Raw genomic sequence first — 16,120 nt, forward strand, 5'->3', positions numbered from 1 at the left:
GGAGGTAAGGCTTCTTCCCGTCCCCAACCTGCCATAAGGGACAGAATCTGCCCCTCTCCATCTTCTGATGATATGATCCTGAGCTGACCTGTCTCATGGCCACTGCCTGGTTGTATCAGACTTTAGGGCTTTTATGGTCTGTTACTCCTCCTCACCTCCCAATCCCCCACCAGGTCCCAGGGTGACATGAGGACATATTTAGGGCCTGTCTTGATAAGATAAACCAGGTTCTTACATTGCAAGCATCTCAGCTCCCCTAAGACCTGTACCGTGATCAGGACCTGAGCCACACAGCAGGTGAAGCCATCAGACATTCCTGCTTGTGCTCCCTCCTCCCGACCCTTCCCTCCATTCCCATGGCCCACCAAAGGCCTGGCCCCAACTCCCCAGTTAATCTGTCAGAATCCACAGGCAGCAAACTTCCAAAACAATCGTCGTATCTTTATTGACTTTTTTTTTTTTCTGAATGCAATGACTGGTTTTTTTTTTTTAACTCTTAAGGAAAATAAACATCTTTTAGAAACAGCTCAATACACACAATCTTCAGTGTGAAGCAATATACTAATAAGAACACTAGTTGTCTTAACATTTACAGTCTTCATATATATTATATATATGTATATGTATACATATATATACACTATATAACGAGGCCGGATATAATACACACGTTTACCATTGTACAGTCGTATATACAAGAAGTTGCGAGGGCTGCGGTGGGGGTCGGGGGAGGGTCCTGCATCAGGCCTATTGAAGTGTGGACAGAGCTTGAGGACAGGGACGGAAGGGCGGGGACTGGCCTGGGCAGTGGTGGCTGCAAGAGGAAGGAGCATCGCGGTGACCCCTGCCCCAGCGAAGGCCAGGTTGGGGCTCTGTGCTGCGGGGCACACGATGCATGGTGGCGACACAGAAGCGAGCATGTTCCCAACATATATACATTCTATGTAACATATATATAGAGGGGTACACAGGTTTTGTACATGAACCGAGTGCTGTCCCTGCTCCCGTGCCAAGCTAGCGCGGAGGACCTTGTGTCCACTGGAGGAGTGCTCTGGTCACTGCCGTCTCCTTGAGCTCCCAGGCTCCAGGGGGTAGGGGGTGGAAAACTGGACAAGGGGACAGAACAAAGATCCACAACGACCGCGGCTTTGCCCAAGCCCCACAAAAGCTTGGGTAAAGGCTGGGTGACAAGGGTGCTTGGTTGCATTCATGAGCCGGCCTAGCCCTCCAGAAAGGCTTCGATTTGCCTCATGTCAACAGAGCTAGTAGCCGCCCTGGGCGCCTCTTCCAAGGCTGGACTCCCACCGCCGACCTCGGGCGCCGAGCTGCACGCTGTGGGGGCGGCTGCACCCACGAGGAATATGTGATGTCACATGTCCCCGGGCGAAGCCATTTCCCATCCCACCCGAGGATGCAAGCCCACTCTGCGGCGGCCTGCCCTCTCCAAGCCTGGCCCTAAGGTGTGTAGCAAGGACGCCCCAAGGCTGCCCTGGGGGCCCCGGAGCGGGGCGGCTCCGAACAGGTTTTCTTTGCAAACGGGCCGGACCTATGACCCGGAAATCGGATCAAGGACCGGCTCTGGAGGCGTGCTGGGCGCAGCGCTAAACGCCGACTGCGACTGCGCAGGCGGCTCCTCTTCCTCGGCGGCAGCGGGCGGGCTCGGCAGCTACTCGGGGCCGCGGCGGGCTTACGACGGCAGCCTCTGCAGAAAGGACAGCGCGACTGACCACACCGCGGAAGCCAGGCCCCGCCCGGCCTCCTTCCCACCAAGCTGCCTCCCAGGCGAGCTCTGCTGACCACGGTCAGCCTTCAAGTGCGTGCCCTCAGACATGTGGCTCTGACGCATGCTGGGCCCGCCCACCAGACCAGAGAAGGGTGTGGGGAGGCCCTGGCAGGGCCTCCCTTTGGGACCTCCCTGGTTCGGGCCAGTCTGCCAGGAGGGCAGAAGGTGGTGGTCAGCAGGGCAGGGAGAAGCGGAGCCTGGGCCAAAGCTGAAAAGCTCCCAAGCCCGGAATGTACTGGGGAGGAAGGGGTGTCCCTGAAGGTCTGGGGAATTCCTTCTGCCTGGGGACCCTTGAGTTCACCTACCTTGTGTTTGGGACACTTCAACGAAAAATTCTCCTCAATGAATATACAACCTGCGAGCAAAGACAAGATTCTGTGGTCAGGAAGGGGGTGATCGCTGCAGGTCTGACATCCCCACCCCTTCCTTCTAAACTCCCTGGACCCACTGCCACGCGGTCACCCTCTCCAGAAGGACAGCTCCTCACTCCCCAGACTGGAACAAGTGCCACATCTAGGTATGCGTCTCAGGCGTTTTCCCCCATGTGGCAGGCAGGTTACTATGCTACTAGGCAGAGTCAGCTCCTCTACCTGCCTGGGAGCTTGCAGATGCCTGGGGGGTTGGCTTCCCCCATGCAGTGGGCCAGTGGGATACTGCCCACCTGCTTGCCTGGCCAGGTACCCTAGCTTCTTCACCTTTTCCCCGGCTGCAGAGAGCCTGTTTCCCAGGGATCCACTCTGGTGCCACATGTGAAAAGTGGTGTCCCTCAACTGACAGCCAGCACCACTTGTCCACGGGGCTGCTTCTGGGTGTGGCAAGTGGGTTGTTCCTCCGGGGCCTCACCACTTGTTACTGGCTCTGCAGTGGTCCCCGCTTTTCAAACCTGGGCTACACTGGAGACCCGCCTGGGCTGACAGGACATGGTGAAGGCCACAGCCCAGGCTCGAGAGGCCCTGTGGCCCCTCTCCTGGGGCTCCCACCACAAGGATGTGCCAGGTGGGCCACCGGAGGATGAGACCATGGAGAGCAGACAGGACTGGCCTGTCTGAGGGCTTCTACAGCGAACCGCCCCCAGCAGGACCTGCTAGCTGACTCTATCCTTAAATGTGGGCCTGTTTAAGCCACCAGGCTGGGTCTGGAAGGGCTAGTAGCTTGGCCAATCTTAATGGCCTCTATCTTTTCATGCAACTCTATTCCAACCAGCTCTTCTCAACATCAGGCCTGACCCATCTTCTCCCTCAGTTTCTATTTATTTATTCTTATTTTTAAATAGTTTATTTCTTTACTTGAGAGTGAGAGGAAGAGGCAGAGAGAAGGAGAGAATGGGCACACCAAGACACATGCGCCCCCTTGTGCATTTGGCTTACGTGAGTCGTGGGCTATTGAACCAGGGTCCTTAGACTTCACAGGCAAACACCATAACTGCCAAGCTATTTTCCCAGCCCCTCTCCCTGGCTTTTTACAGCAAGCCCTATCTGGACCACATCAGCTCCCTTGCGTGGACTATCACAGTAGTTCATCGTCCCTGATCACGTCAGAGTTTCCTCTTCCCAACCCCCTTCCTGCCTCAGACCCTGAAACTACAGTGATTCCTGCTGTACTGCCCAAAGCCTAGTCTACAGTGCCACCACGGTGGCCACAACTCAACTTTCCCAACATTCATGGCCTGCCTCCAGTGTCACCTCTGCCCATGATTTTTTAACCCACATGTCTCCTCGATCAAGAAGGATGAGCCTCTTCCATGGGCACGCTACGTGCACACATTGCCCTCACCCAAGGCCATCCTGCCTGCGTCCTCCAAGGTGAGACCCTGGAAGAAGCTGGGCAGGCCTGAGGTAGGAGAGAGCACAGGACAGGGAGCTGAGGACACTGGGACTTGCCTGTGCTTCTGCCAAGGGCATACCAAGTGGCTGTGGGTCAGTCAGCTCACCAGTAAATATACAGCTGGAGTGTGCAGGGTCCCTGACACAGGGCCCGGCAAGCTGTGGGCACAGAGTACATTAGCACATGAAGTCTGCCATGGTGGCAGTGCTGAGAAGCGAGGCGTTGTGCCTGGGTATGAGTCCACCTTCCAATACAGGGTCAGACCGTGTAATGTCAAGTGGAACCAGCAAACCCCTCCCCACGTGTGCCCTACCGCCACCCACCCCTCTCTGCTCAGCCCCACCAGGGGCATGTCACCAGTCATAGCCCCACACAGCTCTCAGCAAGCTTTGGCTGGGGCGGTTGCTGGTCAGAGACCCAGGCAGCAAGCGGGGTGCTTTCAGCAGCCTGCTGCAGAGGTTGGGAGGGATAGAGTTGGTAACAGAGCCTCTGGCCTATAAGGCTGTACTTCCTGATGAGTGGTATTTACTCTGCTCTATTCCATTGAATAGATGCTCAAAATTGAGATTTTTGTTTGTTTGTTTTTCTGAGGTAGGGTTTCACTATATGTAGCCCAGGCGGACCTGGAATTCACTATGTAGTCTCAGGCTAGACTCAAACTCACAGTGATCCTCCTACCTCTGTCTCCAGAGTGCTGGGATTAAAAAAAGCATCCACCACCACACCTGGCAAAAGTGAGCTTTATTGACAGAAGAAACCAAGTAGGGCTAGAGAGATGGCTCAGCAGTTAAGGCACTTGCCAGCAAAGCCGAAAGACCCAGGTTCAATCCGCCAGTGCCCATGTAATGGCAGATGCACGAGGTGGCGCATGTGTCTGGAGTTTGTTTGCAGCGGCTGGAGGCCCCGGTGTGCCTATTTTCTCTCTGCTCTCCCCCCTTTCAAATAAATAAAAAAAGATATTGTTTTAAAAAAGACTTGTGTGTAGGGCTGAGATAGTGGGCAGAGACAGGAGCATTTCCTGGGAGTTCATGGACCAGCTAGAGAACTAGAGAGAATCCCCGCCTCCGAGGAGGCGGGCAGGCAGCTAGGCCTGACTATAGAGGCTGCCCTCGACCTTCCACATGCACATATGTACACACACCAGGAAAAGCAAAAAAAAAAAAAGAAAAAGGTGCTTACAGCGTAGTGCCAGTCACTGTTGGAACCTCAGACCCACATCCTGTGACATTTCTGCATGTGGTCTTGGCTGATGGCACTGTCTTTGTACTTGGTCCCTATCTACACACATTTTTTTATTAAAGAGAGAGAGAGAGAGAGAGAATGGGTGCACCAGGGCCGCCAGCTGCTGCAAACAAACTGCAGATACATGTGCCACCTTGTGCATCTGGCTTATGTGGGACCTGGGGAATCGAACCTGTGTCCTTTGGCTTTGCAGGCAAGCGCCTTAATAGCTGAGCCATCTCTCCAGCCCTGTGCTGGGATTATAGAAGCCCAGCACTCCTTCCAGCAGTTTACATGGGATTTGAGGTCTTGGGTGGCAAGCACCTGACCCACGGAGCCACCTCCCCAGCCCTGTAAATGCTTTCTTTAGATAAGAATCCATTTCCCAGGCTGGAGGGATGGCTTAGTGGTTAGGGCATTTGCCTGCAAAGCCAAAGGATCCAGGTTCGATTCCCCAGGACCCACGCTACCCAGATGCACAAGGGAGTGCACACATCTAGAGTTAGTTTGCAGTGGCTGGAAGCTCTTGGCATGGCCGTTCTCTCTCTCTTTCCCTCTTTCTCCGTCAAACAAATAAATAAAAAGCATCCATTTCTCCACATGGCTAACGAGGGATCCATGGTCCGTAAACTCAGTCCTCTGTGTCTGGCATTAGTAAGAACCCATGGGTAATGGATGAGTTGGTATGGCCCTTCTTTAGACCTTGCATACTGAGTCCCTACAGCTAACATGCCATTTGGACTCAATTGCTCCTCTTTTTTTTTTTTTTTTGTCTGCTGAGTGGACATCTTATTCAACCTTCAAAGGTCAACCACCATGCTCAGCTCTCCACATCATCATTTATGTCTCCATCTACCCTCTGATCTGGGTGCTCATTCAGGTGTAGGGACTGACTCACGTCAATGTCCCTGGTGTGACCTAGCCCAGTCGTAGGCGAAGAAGAACAATGAAACAAAGGATTGCTGGGGCAGGAGGTGAGGGAGGGACCTGGGAGTCACGAGGCCTGGACAGTTTATACCAGGGCCCGACAGCTGGCTCTTACCCGCATCGCTGGCACAAGGGTAGTGGTAGGTATGGACACATCCTTTGTAGGAGCATGCGATGGTTGCCCCGGCTTCATGGCAGCTGGAACACAGCTAAAGAGAGAGGAAGGCAGGTGAGTTCTCGCACTGTCCGGGACAGGCCCATGCAGCCCTGCCTCCGATATGACCACTACTAAGTAGGAGGGAGGCTTAGTGGGGCAGAGGCCAAGGACTGGCTCTTTGCTACCCACTGGGCTGGCATGCTGGGTAAGGGACTGCCTTAGGCCAGTGATGCTAGTCACCATGACAGCCTTTGTTGCCAGGTGCTGCCTACATGCTGGGTCAGATGTGACCCTGACTGGCTCCTTCTAGCAGCCTGAAGGGGAGTGGTTTTCAATGGCCCCATTCTACAGATGGTTAGACAGCAGGAGCGTGGAACCGAAGTTGGGGGAGGAAGTGACAGTGACCCCAAGAGGCTGACTTTGTGTGACTCCGATGCCCCCACCCCGCCCCCACCCCAAGTTCCCAGTGCCTGACAGGTCATGGTGTCTTCTGCTGGGCTTTGGCAATGTGACGTGGCCAGGATAGGAAGGCAATGCCGAGAAGGCTAGTGGAAAAGTGAAGTCGAACCTGGGCCTAGGGAGGAACAGAGATGGGTCCCGGGCGCCCATGCTCCTGAGCACCAGCTGCCCCGTGGACAGTGAAGAGAGGGTGGCAGCAGGCACAAAACAGGTCCAGAAGCCAAGTACTGGACGCCCTGTCACTTATCCTGGTCGCCATGAGAGGGAAACTGGCAAGCCACCCACAGCACACTGCTCAGGAAGACTCCGACCCACGGCCCAGCAGTGCCCGAGCTCCAAATCGCCATCCCATGCTGCACTGGCAGGGCACGCTGCTGCGTCTTCAACCCCCGGACCCGCAGAGGCCAGGGGCGGGTGCAGAGCAGGAACTGAAAATCATTCCTGATCGTCAGGCTTTCACACAGCTTCTGGATGAGCGAGGGCCTCTTAGTCTGGTATGGAATGGCCTGTCACAGTCCCTTACCTCTTCAATCACAGAGGGGAGGTGGAGAACAAGGGCCCCAGGCCAGACCAAGTCTCACCCACAATGCCCTTGGGATGATGCGAGATTTGAAGGTAACTGAAGGGCACCAGTGGCTGATGGCAACCTCTTTCTCTTTACTATGTCCAGGACCCCAGTAACCCTTTAAGCAGTTAGGAATAAGGCCTGTGGCTTATGAACTGTTCCTCATGTCCTGGCCAGGCACCCACACTGAGGCCACCTGCTTGCTGAGGGTGTAAGTCCGCTGCAGGTCTCCTCTACAAGGCGGTACCCCAGGGCCAGGCCTCATGTGGCAATGAAGATGGGGTGTGTGATGACACTGGGCTCAGGGATATAGGCAAGCCAGGAGGCTGGGGTCCTGGAAGGGTAGGTGTGGTGGCCTTGGAGGCAGCAGGGGCTGTGGAGGAATGGAAAAGGAAGAGCGTCCCAGGGCTCACTCACGTCTTGTGTTCTGGAGAATAAAGGGAAGGCTAAAGGAGCGGCTGCTGTAGTGGGTGGGGGCCAGGGACGTGGCTATGCACAGCCTTGCTACATGCTGGGGGGCAGGTCATGGACCTCAGTCCTGCCAGTAGGGCCAGCATGCCGGGGCTCACAGAGATCACCAGGCTTCCTGGAATTAAGATTTGAACCAGGGCCTCCCTGGCTCCCAGGGAGCAAGGTGTCACCAAACCACTGACTGAGCCAGGAGGCAGTGGGTTGAAGCAGTGACCTTGAGGGTTACTTTGACCACGGAACCTGGAAGTCCCAGCTCGTCCCATGGACTCTTGCATGGCTGGACAGTAGATCCCGGCTGCCAGCCCAGCTCACCTGTGGCAGGGAGGTACCCTCACTGTGCAGTAAGCACCTGTCCAATGAGTGCCTGTCTTAGTCTTCCTTGATAGCTCTGTGGCAGAAGGCCATCAGGCCATTCTTGAGGATAACAGGCCTGACAGGGACGGGCAGTGAGCTGGCTCCCGCTCCAGCAGTGACCCTGAAACCCATGTGCCTCCCTCAGCTCTACAGGGCTTTCTGTGTGTACCAGTGTCAGCAGCAAGCAGAGGGACCAGAGGCGGAGGGCCAGGGTGGCGGGCAAGGGACTCTGTCTACACTCGCTGCTGTCCCTTCCTTGTTAAAGCCAGCCAATGCTGGATGCAGAGGATGTGAATACACCTGGGTCCCAGATCCGACCCCCAAAGGTGTCCTGTATTTGGGGATGGGAATTATGAGCATTGGGGAGCAGTGCCAGCCCTAAAGTGTGACTTGTAAGAACTAGCTGGGGAGCGGTCACAGTTATTTTCTAATGTTGGGGACGACTTGAGATTATTTCACAGTAGCTATGAAAATAAGCCACTGGAGAGCCAGTGACAAGCAAAAGGAGAAGGATGTGCAGAGCAGTGCAGAGGTGGAGTGTATGCGGGAAGTGCCTATTTTGAGCCAGCTGGAGCTGTGGAATCCTCCTGCCAGGTCCCCTCAGCAAGATGGGCAGACATCAGGGACTAGAGACGTTCTATAGCCGTCCTGATGGACAACGGACAGTCTGGAGCATGAAGCTATGGCCAGCACGCACAGTGGTCCCGAAGGCTGGGGAAGGGGACTGGGCAGTGCTTCTGAGGAGCTGGGAGAGGTGGGGGAGAGGCCACTGGGTAGTCCAGCTCTTCTGAGTCCACTTTCCATGGCAGGCTGAGGGAAGGAAGAGATGAAGGAGTGGAGGATGCCAACATAGTTTACACCAAGCAGCAGGGTAACCCAGATCCCATACTGTAGGATGGGGTGCAACCCTCCCTGCCTGCTGTCCTGGGGCCACCACTGTCGGGAAGAGACATGGGCTCTGGAGCTGCCTCTGTCAGTGAATACAGCCTGTGAGACCCTGGCAGCAGCCATGCTCAGAACACCGTCACCGTCTCCCCATTACGTTCCCAGTCCCGTGACCGTGGTGGCCTAAGCTCACTGAAGGGGTGGCTTCAAACTGGAGGTCAAAGGCTCCAGGTTGCTGTGGGCCTCTCAGGCCAGGCAACCCCCTCCCTCTTTTTTGCCACTTGTGGTTTGGCAGCTCTGTTCAGGAAGGCCAGACCACCCTGGTGTTTAATTCTAAGAGGCCTCTAGCCTCTCAGCACCCAGCAGCTCCAGGCCCCAGGTGAGGCTGCACCAAGAGGTACCAGGGTGGCATGTGGGTGGTCACTGGCCCAGTTGTGCTGTAGCAGGGCACAAATCCTGGGACAAGGTAGGTGAGCGTGTCCTGCTTTAGCCTCGGTGTGCTTCAACTTGCCCCTACACTGCCTTGAGGCACTGTCAGGGCCTGGAGAGCGTGCCCTGTGCCTGTGGGCATGAGTAGCCCGTGCTGGCGGTCCTGGACACACGCCAGGGCCCCCCTTGCCTGCCTGCTTGTGCTTCGGAACCCAGGGCCCCCACCTTGGCTGGGCTGGCCTCTTACCATGTCCACGGCCACCTTCATGGCCTCCTGCAGCCCAAAGAGTTTCCCAGCCACCAGGTACACCCCGCCAGTCCATACGGCGCAGGCCTCATGCACCCAGTGTTCCTGGGTGTCCCCACCAGGCTCTGAGGGGGCCTCTTTGCTGCATTCATGCTTGCGGCTCTTGTCGGCTGGGACCACCTCCTCACCCCCATCCCCTTGACCATCACAGCAGTAGCAACTCTGCAGCCGCCGGGATAGGCCCCGGGCACTGGTGCGCAGGGAACTCTGCTTGGTGGGATCAGCCGGGCCATCGGGCCTGGGTAGCTTTCCCGTGGTCGTGGTCGAGGACGAGGTGGCAGTGGTGGCTGCACACTCAAAACCTTTGAGTGTTCTCTCAGGGGGCAGCGGGGCCTCCTCAAAGGTGCCCTCCAGCCGCACCTTCTCCTTGAGTTTTGGCTTCTTTTTAGGGAGGCAGTGTTCGGGGTAGTAGGGTCCACACAGGTCCCCGAGGTCCTTGAAGTTGGCTGGGTTTTGGCAGAGGCAGCAGACAAGGCAAGAGGTACTGAGGGCCTTGGACACCACAGGCCCCAGGTGCATGGTGGAGGAAAGGGGCAAGGAGGGCCGCGCCTGTATCGCGGAGCCTCCTCCGGGAAGTGTGGTCAGGGAGGCCCCGGCGGGGTCCAAGGAGAACGAGGAGGAAGAGGAGGTGGCGGAGGAGGCGGAGGAGGCCGTGGAGAAGGCGGGCTTCCGGTGGGGCTTGGGCTCGTCCCCAGGGGAGTTGACCACAGTGCATATGGTAGTGAATGCATCTCGCTTCTCCACCCTCACGAAGGGTGAAAAGGCCGGGGGCCGGCTGTCGGCCCTCAGCCGCTTGCAAGAAGAAATGTACTTGAGGCGGATTTCGGGCTCCTCGGGATCCGGGGGCAGCGCTTGCTGCTGCCTCCGGCGCGCCGCCGCCCGCCCCTTACCGGCCGAGGCGTGCGCGCTCTTGGTCCGGCCCCGGTTGAGGCGCTTCCGCTTCGAGTAGCTGCTGTAGTTGGCATGGCCCGGGTGCTTCTGCGCCCTGGTCTGAGGCTGGCAGGACTGGCCTTCCGGGGGCAGAGAGGCCAGGCCCAGCTCCTCTGTCTTTGGCTTCTTGCCTCCTACCCCAGAGCTGTCCTCATCAGCCCCCTGCACGCTGCTGGCCCTGTCCCGGGAAGCAAGGAGCAGGGCGGGCCCAAGACAGGGCTGCTTCTCCGGCGGGCCTTTGGGGAGTCCCAGGGCCCCTGCCCTGCCTTTCCGACTCCTTTTCTTCGGTGCCGGGGCGGTCCCTGGGGGCGGCGGGGCCTCCGGGGACATGAAGGCCTCAGCTTTGAGACAGTCAGCAGCACAGGACAGTTTCTTACTGTTCATGAGTTTGCCTTTTAAGGACCTGCTGGCTGGGTTTCTGCACAAAGGGTCGGCTCCCAAAACTGCTGGGAGCACCTGTCCCGGGCCCCCACCTCCCAGGCCCTCTTCCGCCCCAGCCGGACTACCCCCTGCGCGCTTCTCGGGAAGGGCTGGGCTCCGGGGTGTCCCGGGAGGGGCCCCTGGCACTCTGCACGCAAGCTTCTTGAGGCCCGGCGAAGTGATCTTCTGCACTATGGCCTCCAGCTTGAGGCCACGGCCTTTTCGGGGTGGCAACACCTTGGTCCTCACAGCACTGGGGAGGGGTGACCTTGTGGCCAGGCCCATGCAGGAAGCAGGTGGCTCTGGGGGCTGGGGGGGCGGGGGTTCCCCACTGCCCCTAGGCCTGGCCCTCTGGGGTGAAGCCATCCTTCTTAAGAGGCTGGGGGAGCCCTCAGCCCTCTCTTCCCTCCCGTCCATCCCACTTGTGCTGCTGCTCCGCAGGACCAGGCTCCGCTTCTTGGAAGGGACAGGGGCCATGAAGGCTGACTTCCTTTTGAGTGTATGGAGGGGTCGGTCTGAAAGCTTGCTCCCTGAGCCAGGTTTGGGCACTCTGGCCCGCTGGCTCACCCGGCCTTCTTTCTGGGGCCCGCTAGTGGTGACCTTGAATGTGGCCGGCAAGTGGTTGTTGGCAGAAAGCTTCTTAGGGGTGTGGCAGTCCAGGATCCTCTCTGAGGGCCGCCGCCGCTTGATGTGGAAGACTTGCTGGGGTTTAGTGCGGGACCGGAGGACCATGGATCGCTGGTCCTTGCTGGGCATGCTGGGTGAGTCGGGCTCCTTGGTCTTAGAGCCCATGGGGCTGCTGTCCGAGGCCACAGGCAGGGCAGCAGGGTTGCTGGGGCTAGAGGCGGCCTTAGGTGACGGTTTCCCCACCCGCTTGCCAGACTTGAAGGCTGCTCGCTGCTTGCCTCCGAGCTTGTCAGGGGGGGCAGGGGTGGTGGTCAGACCTGGGGGGCCAGGAGTGCGGGGCTCACTCAGGGCCGTGAGAGAGCGGGTACACATTCTGGGGAGCCCTTCTGAGGGTCCCCGGCCTGGGGCGCCGGCCCCTTCTGCCTGTCCCTGTGGGGGGGCCGTGCAGGACTCAGGCAGCAAGAGGTCTTTGGGTAGGGCTGGTGCTCTGCACGGGGAATCTTCAGCCTCAGGCAGGCCCCGGTGCACCCGCCGGCTCCGTAAACTTTTGCCCCTTGGCACAGGCTCTTTCTTAGCGATGGGCACCTCGGGCACAGCAGGCTTGTTTGGCTTCTGGGCCAGGGAGGCATCCGAGGTGGTGGAACCTCCCGAAGGCTGCTCCCCCTCGGGTCCGTCTTCCCCTGGCTTCATGTGAGACAGGGAGGATTCAAACCAGCTCTGGACCTTTGACTCGGCCCCCACGGTGGGGCCCAGCAGGATGGCGGGCTCCCCAGAAAGGTGGCATGCGGAACCCCAGCCGGCCTTGACGTCTAGTGCCTCCTCTGCCTCCTCCTTGGTGCAGATGAGAGGGGCCTTGGGGGACAGTGGGTCCTGCAGACCAGGCCTCTGCCCAGGGCTGCCCAGCAGCTCACACAACGAAGAGTACTCCTCCTCGGCCTCCAGATCTTCCTTCCTGCTGGGAGCTGGAAGCAATGGCAGGTCCCCAAAGTCAGCAGTGGAGCAGCAGTGCCGGCTGTCCTCCAGCCACCGGTCAGCCTTGCCCACCTCGGGGCACTGCAGAAGCCCACCTACCTCCTCCTTCACTCCTCCTGCCTCTTCCTGCTTGAAGTCCCCAGGAAGTGCTGCTGGCTCCCCAGGGGGGTGCTCCTCTTGGAAGCCCAGGCAGGCTGGGGCCTCACTGGCATCTGATTTGCCCATACTGTCTACTGCCTTTCCACCCTGCTCCAGGCCCTTGGTGAGCTCACCAGGGTGCAGGCCCCATCGGGGACAAGCGTCCCCCAGGTTCTCCTCTGGCCAGGCAAAGGGATTGGCACCGTCGACCGAACTGGCCGTGGTTGTGTCTGGGAAGCAATCGAACGCTGCCGTGGTAGGGTCTGGAGCAGCAGCCCCGAGTGTAGGCTTGGTGACAAAGGACAGGGGACCAGTTGTCTTCTTGGGGTCAGGGGTAGCAAAGGCCATGGAAGGATCTTCAAACAGTCCTGGGCTGAAGTCCTTGGCACTACCACTCTTGTCCAGCTGCAAGGATTCAGGCAGGGCTTCTGGTTCCCCAGGCCGTGGCCATGAAGTCTTGGCTACAGTGTCCAGGCAGGCACTGTGGTTCTCCAGTGAGAAGGGTGGCTTGCCGGCATCCTTGGACAAGCCAGGAGTCTCGGCCCAGGTTTTATCGACCTTCTCAACAATGGCTTCTTGCAGGCCCAGGATCTCGGAGGCCAGGTCTTCCTGCGCCAGTGCACTGAGCAGCAGCCGTGGACAATCCCGCTCGCCTGCTACAAACTTGGAGAAGCTGTCCAGAGGCAGGGTGCCGTGCAGGCTCTGGAAGGAGTCATCGGACTTGGTGGACATGTCGTCAGGCGAGGTCACGGAACAGGTGGACACAGACTCTGGCTTGGCCTTGGAGTTGCTGTTGACTCTGGCAGGGCTGCTGCGGGCCTGGCTGCAGTAGAGGAAGCTGCGCTCCAGTGGGTCCTCGGAGCCGCTCAGGTAGTCAGCCTCCTGCGGCTCGGCATGGGTGGACTGCGGTGTGCTGCTTGGGGGCTCTGACAGAGGTGTGCCTGCCGGCTCTGCTGAGTAGCCACTACCCTCAGGGCTGCAGTGCTGGCTCTTGTGTTGCTCTGGGGTCCTGGACACAAGGCTCTTGACCCCTTTCTTCTGTGGCACGGCAGCCTTGGACAACAGGAGCTGCTGCACCGTGTTAGAGATGTTCTCCACCTGTGAAGTGAGTGCTGTGAGACTTTGCAGGCTGAGGTCCGACAGTAAGTTGTCAGGGAGCTTGTCCTTCTGCAGAGGCTTGCAGTTGCTGGCCTGTGTGTCCACGGAGCTGGCGGCATCTGTCGGGGAGGGGTTGAGCAGGGGCATGAAGTGACTGTGGTCAGTGAGGCCTGCAGGGAAGGCCCCGGTGCTGAGCGGCTGCTGGTTGTAAGGGAAGTTCTCCAGGTTGGGCATCAGTGGTGACGGGGTAGAGCTGTAGGAAGGCGAGCGGCCCACGGAGCGTGCAGGGGAGTGGCTGGAGCTGGGGCTGAAGGTCTGGTAGTACTGCTCTGGAGTCCTGACAGCTGCGTCCTGAGGGCAGTAGCCCTGGCCTTGCTGCCCATAATGTTGGTACTTGGCGAGGTTCTGGTAATGGAGGCTTTCTTGGGTGTGATGTCGGCCCTGAAGCACTTGCTGTTGCTGCTGCTGCTGCTGCTGCTGGTCATAGCCAAGACGGCCCGACTGGTAGGCGTGAAGGTTCTGGACCCGCTGCCCTGGGGCTAGGCTGGCATTGGCAGTCAGTGGCCTGTCATGGGGCTGGGCAGATGGCGCTGTGCAACTCTTGTATGAATGGGCCCCCTGCCCGCCTCCCTGGACGGCTGGGGAATAGGTGGAGGAGGTGGGGAAGGACTGTGAAGGCTGGGGGAAGTGGCTGCCTTGGGGGAAGGGCAGAGGGGAGGTGAGGTCGTTCTGTGGTTTCTGCCTTTGCAGTTTGGGGTAGGCCAGGGGCTGCTGGGGCTGCGGCAGCTGTGGTGGTGGGACGTGCAGGCTGTGAGTCCGGAAGGGAAGCTGGGCATTCTGCTCTGGATACTGTCTGCCTGGGGGCACTGCCGTCTTCTTCATCAAGTTCTCCTCGTACTTGCCCACCGCCCCTGGCAGGGGCTGCGGCTGAGGAGGTGGTGGCTGAGGGGCCCCCCAGGTCTGAAGGCCCTCCTCACCAGAGTAGCGCCCTGGGTAGGGGCTGCTGTCCTGGACACCACTGTAGCCAGGGAAAGCCGGCCTCCCTGGCAGGGCCTTGCTGCCGCGATGGTACTTGTCAGCCGTGGTGGCCGCTGTGCTGGAGGGCGTGCCCGTGCCACCCTCGTAGCCTGTGTAGGGCTGGGGGTTGTAATAGTCCTTGGCCAGCAGCCGCTGCCGATCGCAGCTCAGCCCAGCCTGACCCGGCTGCCTGTAGTTCTCCAGGCGCGATGGCTCCTGTGAGGTTTGTGGGTAGTTCTGTTGTTTGCCATGGAAACCACACCTCTCTCTAAAAGACTGCATGACTCCTCAGCTGGTTATCTGTGGAGAGAAAGGGGGAGGGAGGCAGGGCAAGGTGGGGGAGAGGGAGGTGAGAGGGGGCAGAGAGAGCAATTCAGATGGATCCATGCCCGGTCCCTTCTCCTCAGCCAGTGCCTCTCCTGGCCACTTCCCCACCCTGTAAACTGCCAGAGGCTCTTCACTGGGCGCAAGGAGTATCTCTGGGTGGGGGGTGTGTGTGCTCTGTAATCCTGCTTCCCACCACCATTAGCATGAGGAGTACAAAACCAACTGCCCAGCCTAGTCACTGGAGCAGCCCCTCCTCTCTGATCATGCCACCACACCCAGCTCTGCAGACGGCTCAAAGTCATCGAGCAGAGCAATTCCGATTCTGTCCCCTGGGGCCCCCTTGATGGAACCTGTAATCTTGGTCCCTGTGTGGCTGTGCTCAGACATGACCCAGCTATGCTGGGGACCCACGAGGGTCCTCCCTCCACTGCCTGGGAGCGGCCACTTGCCAGGCCTGCTGCGACTGCACACACACGAGCCCACACATGTACACAGGGCGTATCATTCACACGTGTATGCACACACCTCCCTTGTGGTGCCAACCTGGACTCTGGCCCTGCTGGCAGATGTTGACTGGGGGCTGCTAAGCCGACTGCCCCATAAAGCGTCCTCTGACTCCCAGGAATGCCTCCGTTTTTGATTCCACAGCCACACAAACAGATTACACAGCCCAGAGTGTGAGAACCCATACTGATGGGGGACGGACATGCAGTCCTCTGGCCCCCTGGATCCCTTTCTGCAGGATCCTTCCCAATCTTTCCAGCTCAAATTAGGGGGACAGGATCCAGGCAGGGCCTGAACCACTTCAGAGCAGATCCTGGGTAGGGAGGTGACTGGGGAGGAATGGGGTCTTTCAGGACAGATAGCTAGTGCCTGCTGGCGTGAACTGGTTCCTCCAGCTGATTGGCTGGCTTGGAGGAGAAGGGGGAATGCCCCACACTTTAGATGAGCTGTGAAGAGGGCTGACCACTGACTCTAAATCCCAGAAGGCTCACGGTTTACCCAGCCACCCCTCAGGCCCAGGCCTCCAGGAAGGATCAGGGACTTTCCAGTTCTTGTTCAAAAACACAGAAAGATGGAAGTGTGGCCTGCCTCGGGCCATGATGATCCAGGGTTGTCTGAGATGTGAGAAAGAAGCAGAAGTGGGAAAGGAAAGGCATCTCACAGAAAGAAACCAAAGTGTGAGAGAGAGGGGAAGAGACAGGGAGA

The 16,120-nt window shown here is 58.5% G+C and overlaps 1 protein-coding gene across 4 annotated transcripts in view; it reads right to left on the reverse strand.

The window, feature by feature from the left end:
- Positions 1 to 426: 426 nt before the first annotated feature.
- Positions 427 to 16,120, reverse strand: part of Rai1 (retinoic acid induced 1) — a 114,802-nt gene continuing 99,108 nt past the window's right edge. For all 4 annotated transcript variants that reach the window (XM_045131367.1, XM_045131369.1, XM_045131368.1 and 1 more), the window contains 4 exons: positions 9,323 to 14,884; positions 5,871 to 5,964; positions 2,089 to 2,138; positions 427 to 1,702 (listed from right to left, as the gene is read on the reverse strand). In XM_045131367.1, the coding sequence (XP_044987302.1) occupies positions 1,688 to 1,702; positions 2,089 to 2,138; positions 5,871 to 5,964; positions 9,323 to 14,866 (5,703 nt within the window). In that variant the 5' untranslated portion in view covers positions 14,867 to 14,884 and the 3' untranslated portion in view covers positions 427 to 1,687. The remainder of the gene's footprint in view (positions 1,703 to 2,088; positions 2,139 to 5,870; positions 5,965 to 9,322; positions 14,885 to 16,120) is intronic.

Source organism: Jaculus jaculus, chromosome 12 (genome assembly GCF_020740685.1).
Source record: "Jaculus jaculus isolate mJacJac1 chromosome 12, mJacJac1.mat.Y.cur, whole genome shotgun sequence".
NCBI lineage: Eukaryota > Metazoa > Chordata > Mammalia > Rodentia > Dipodidae > Jaculus > Jaculus jaculus.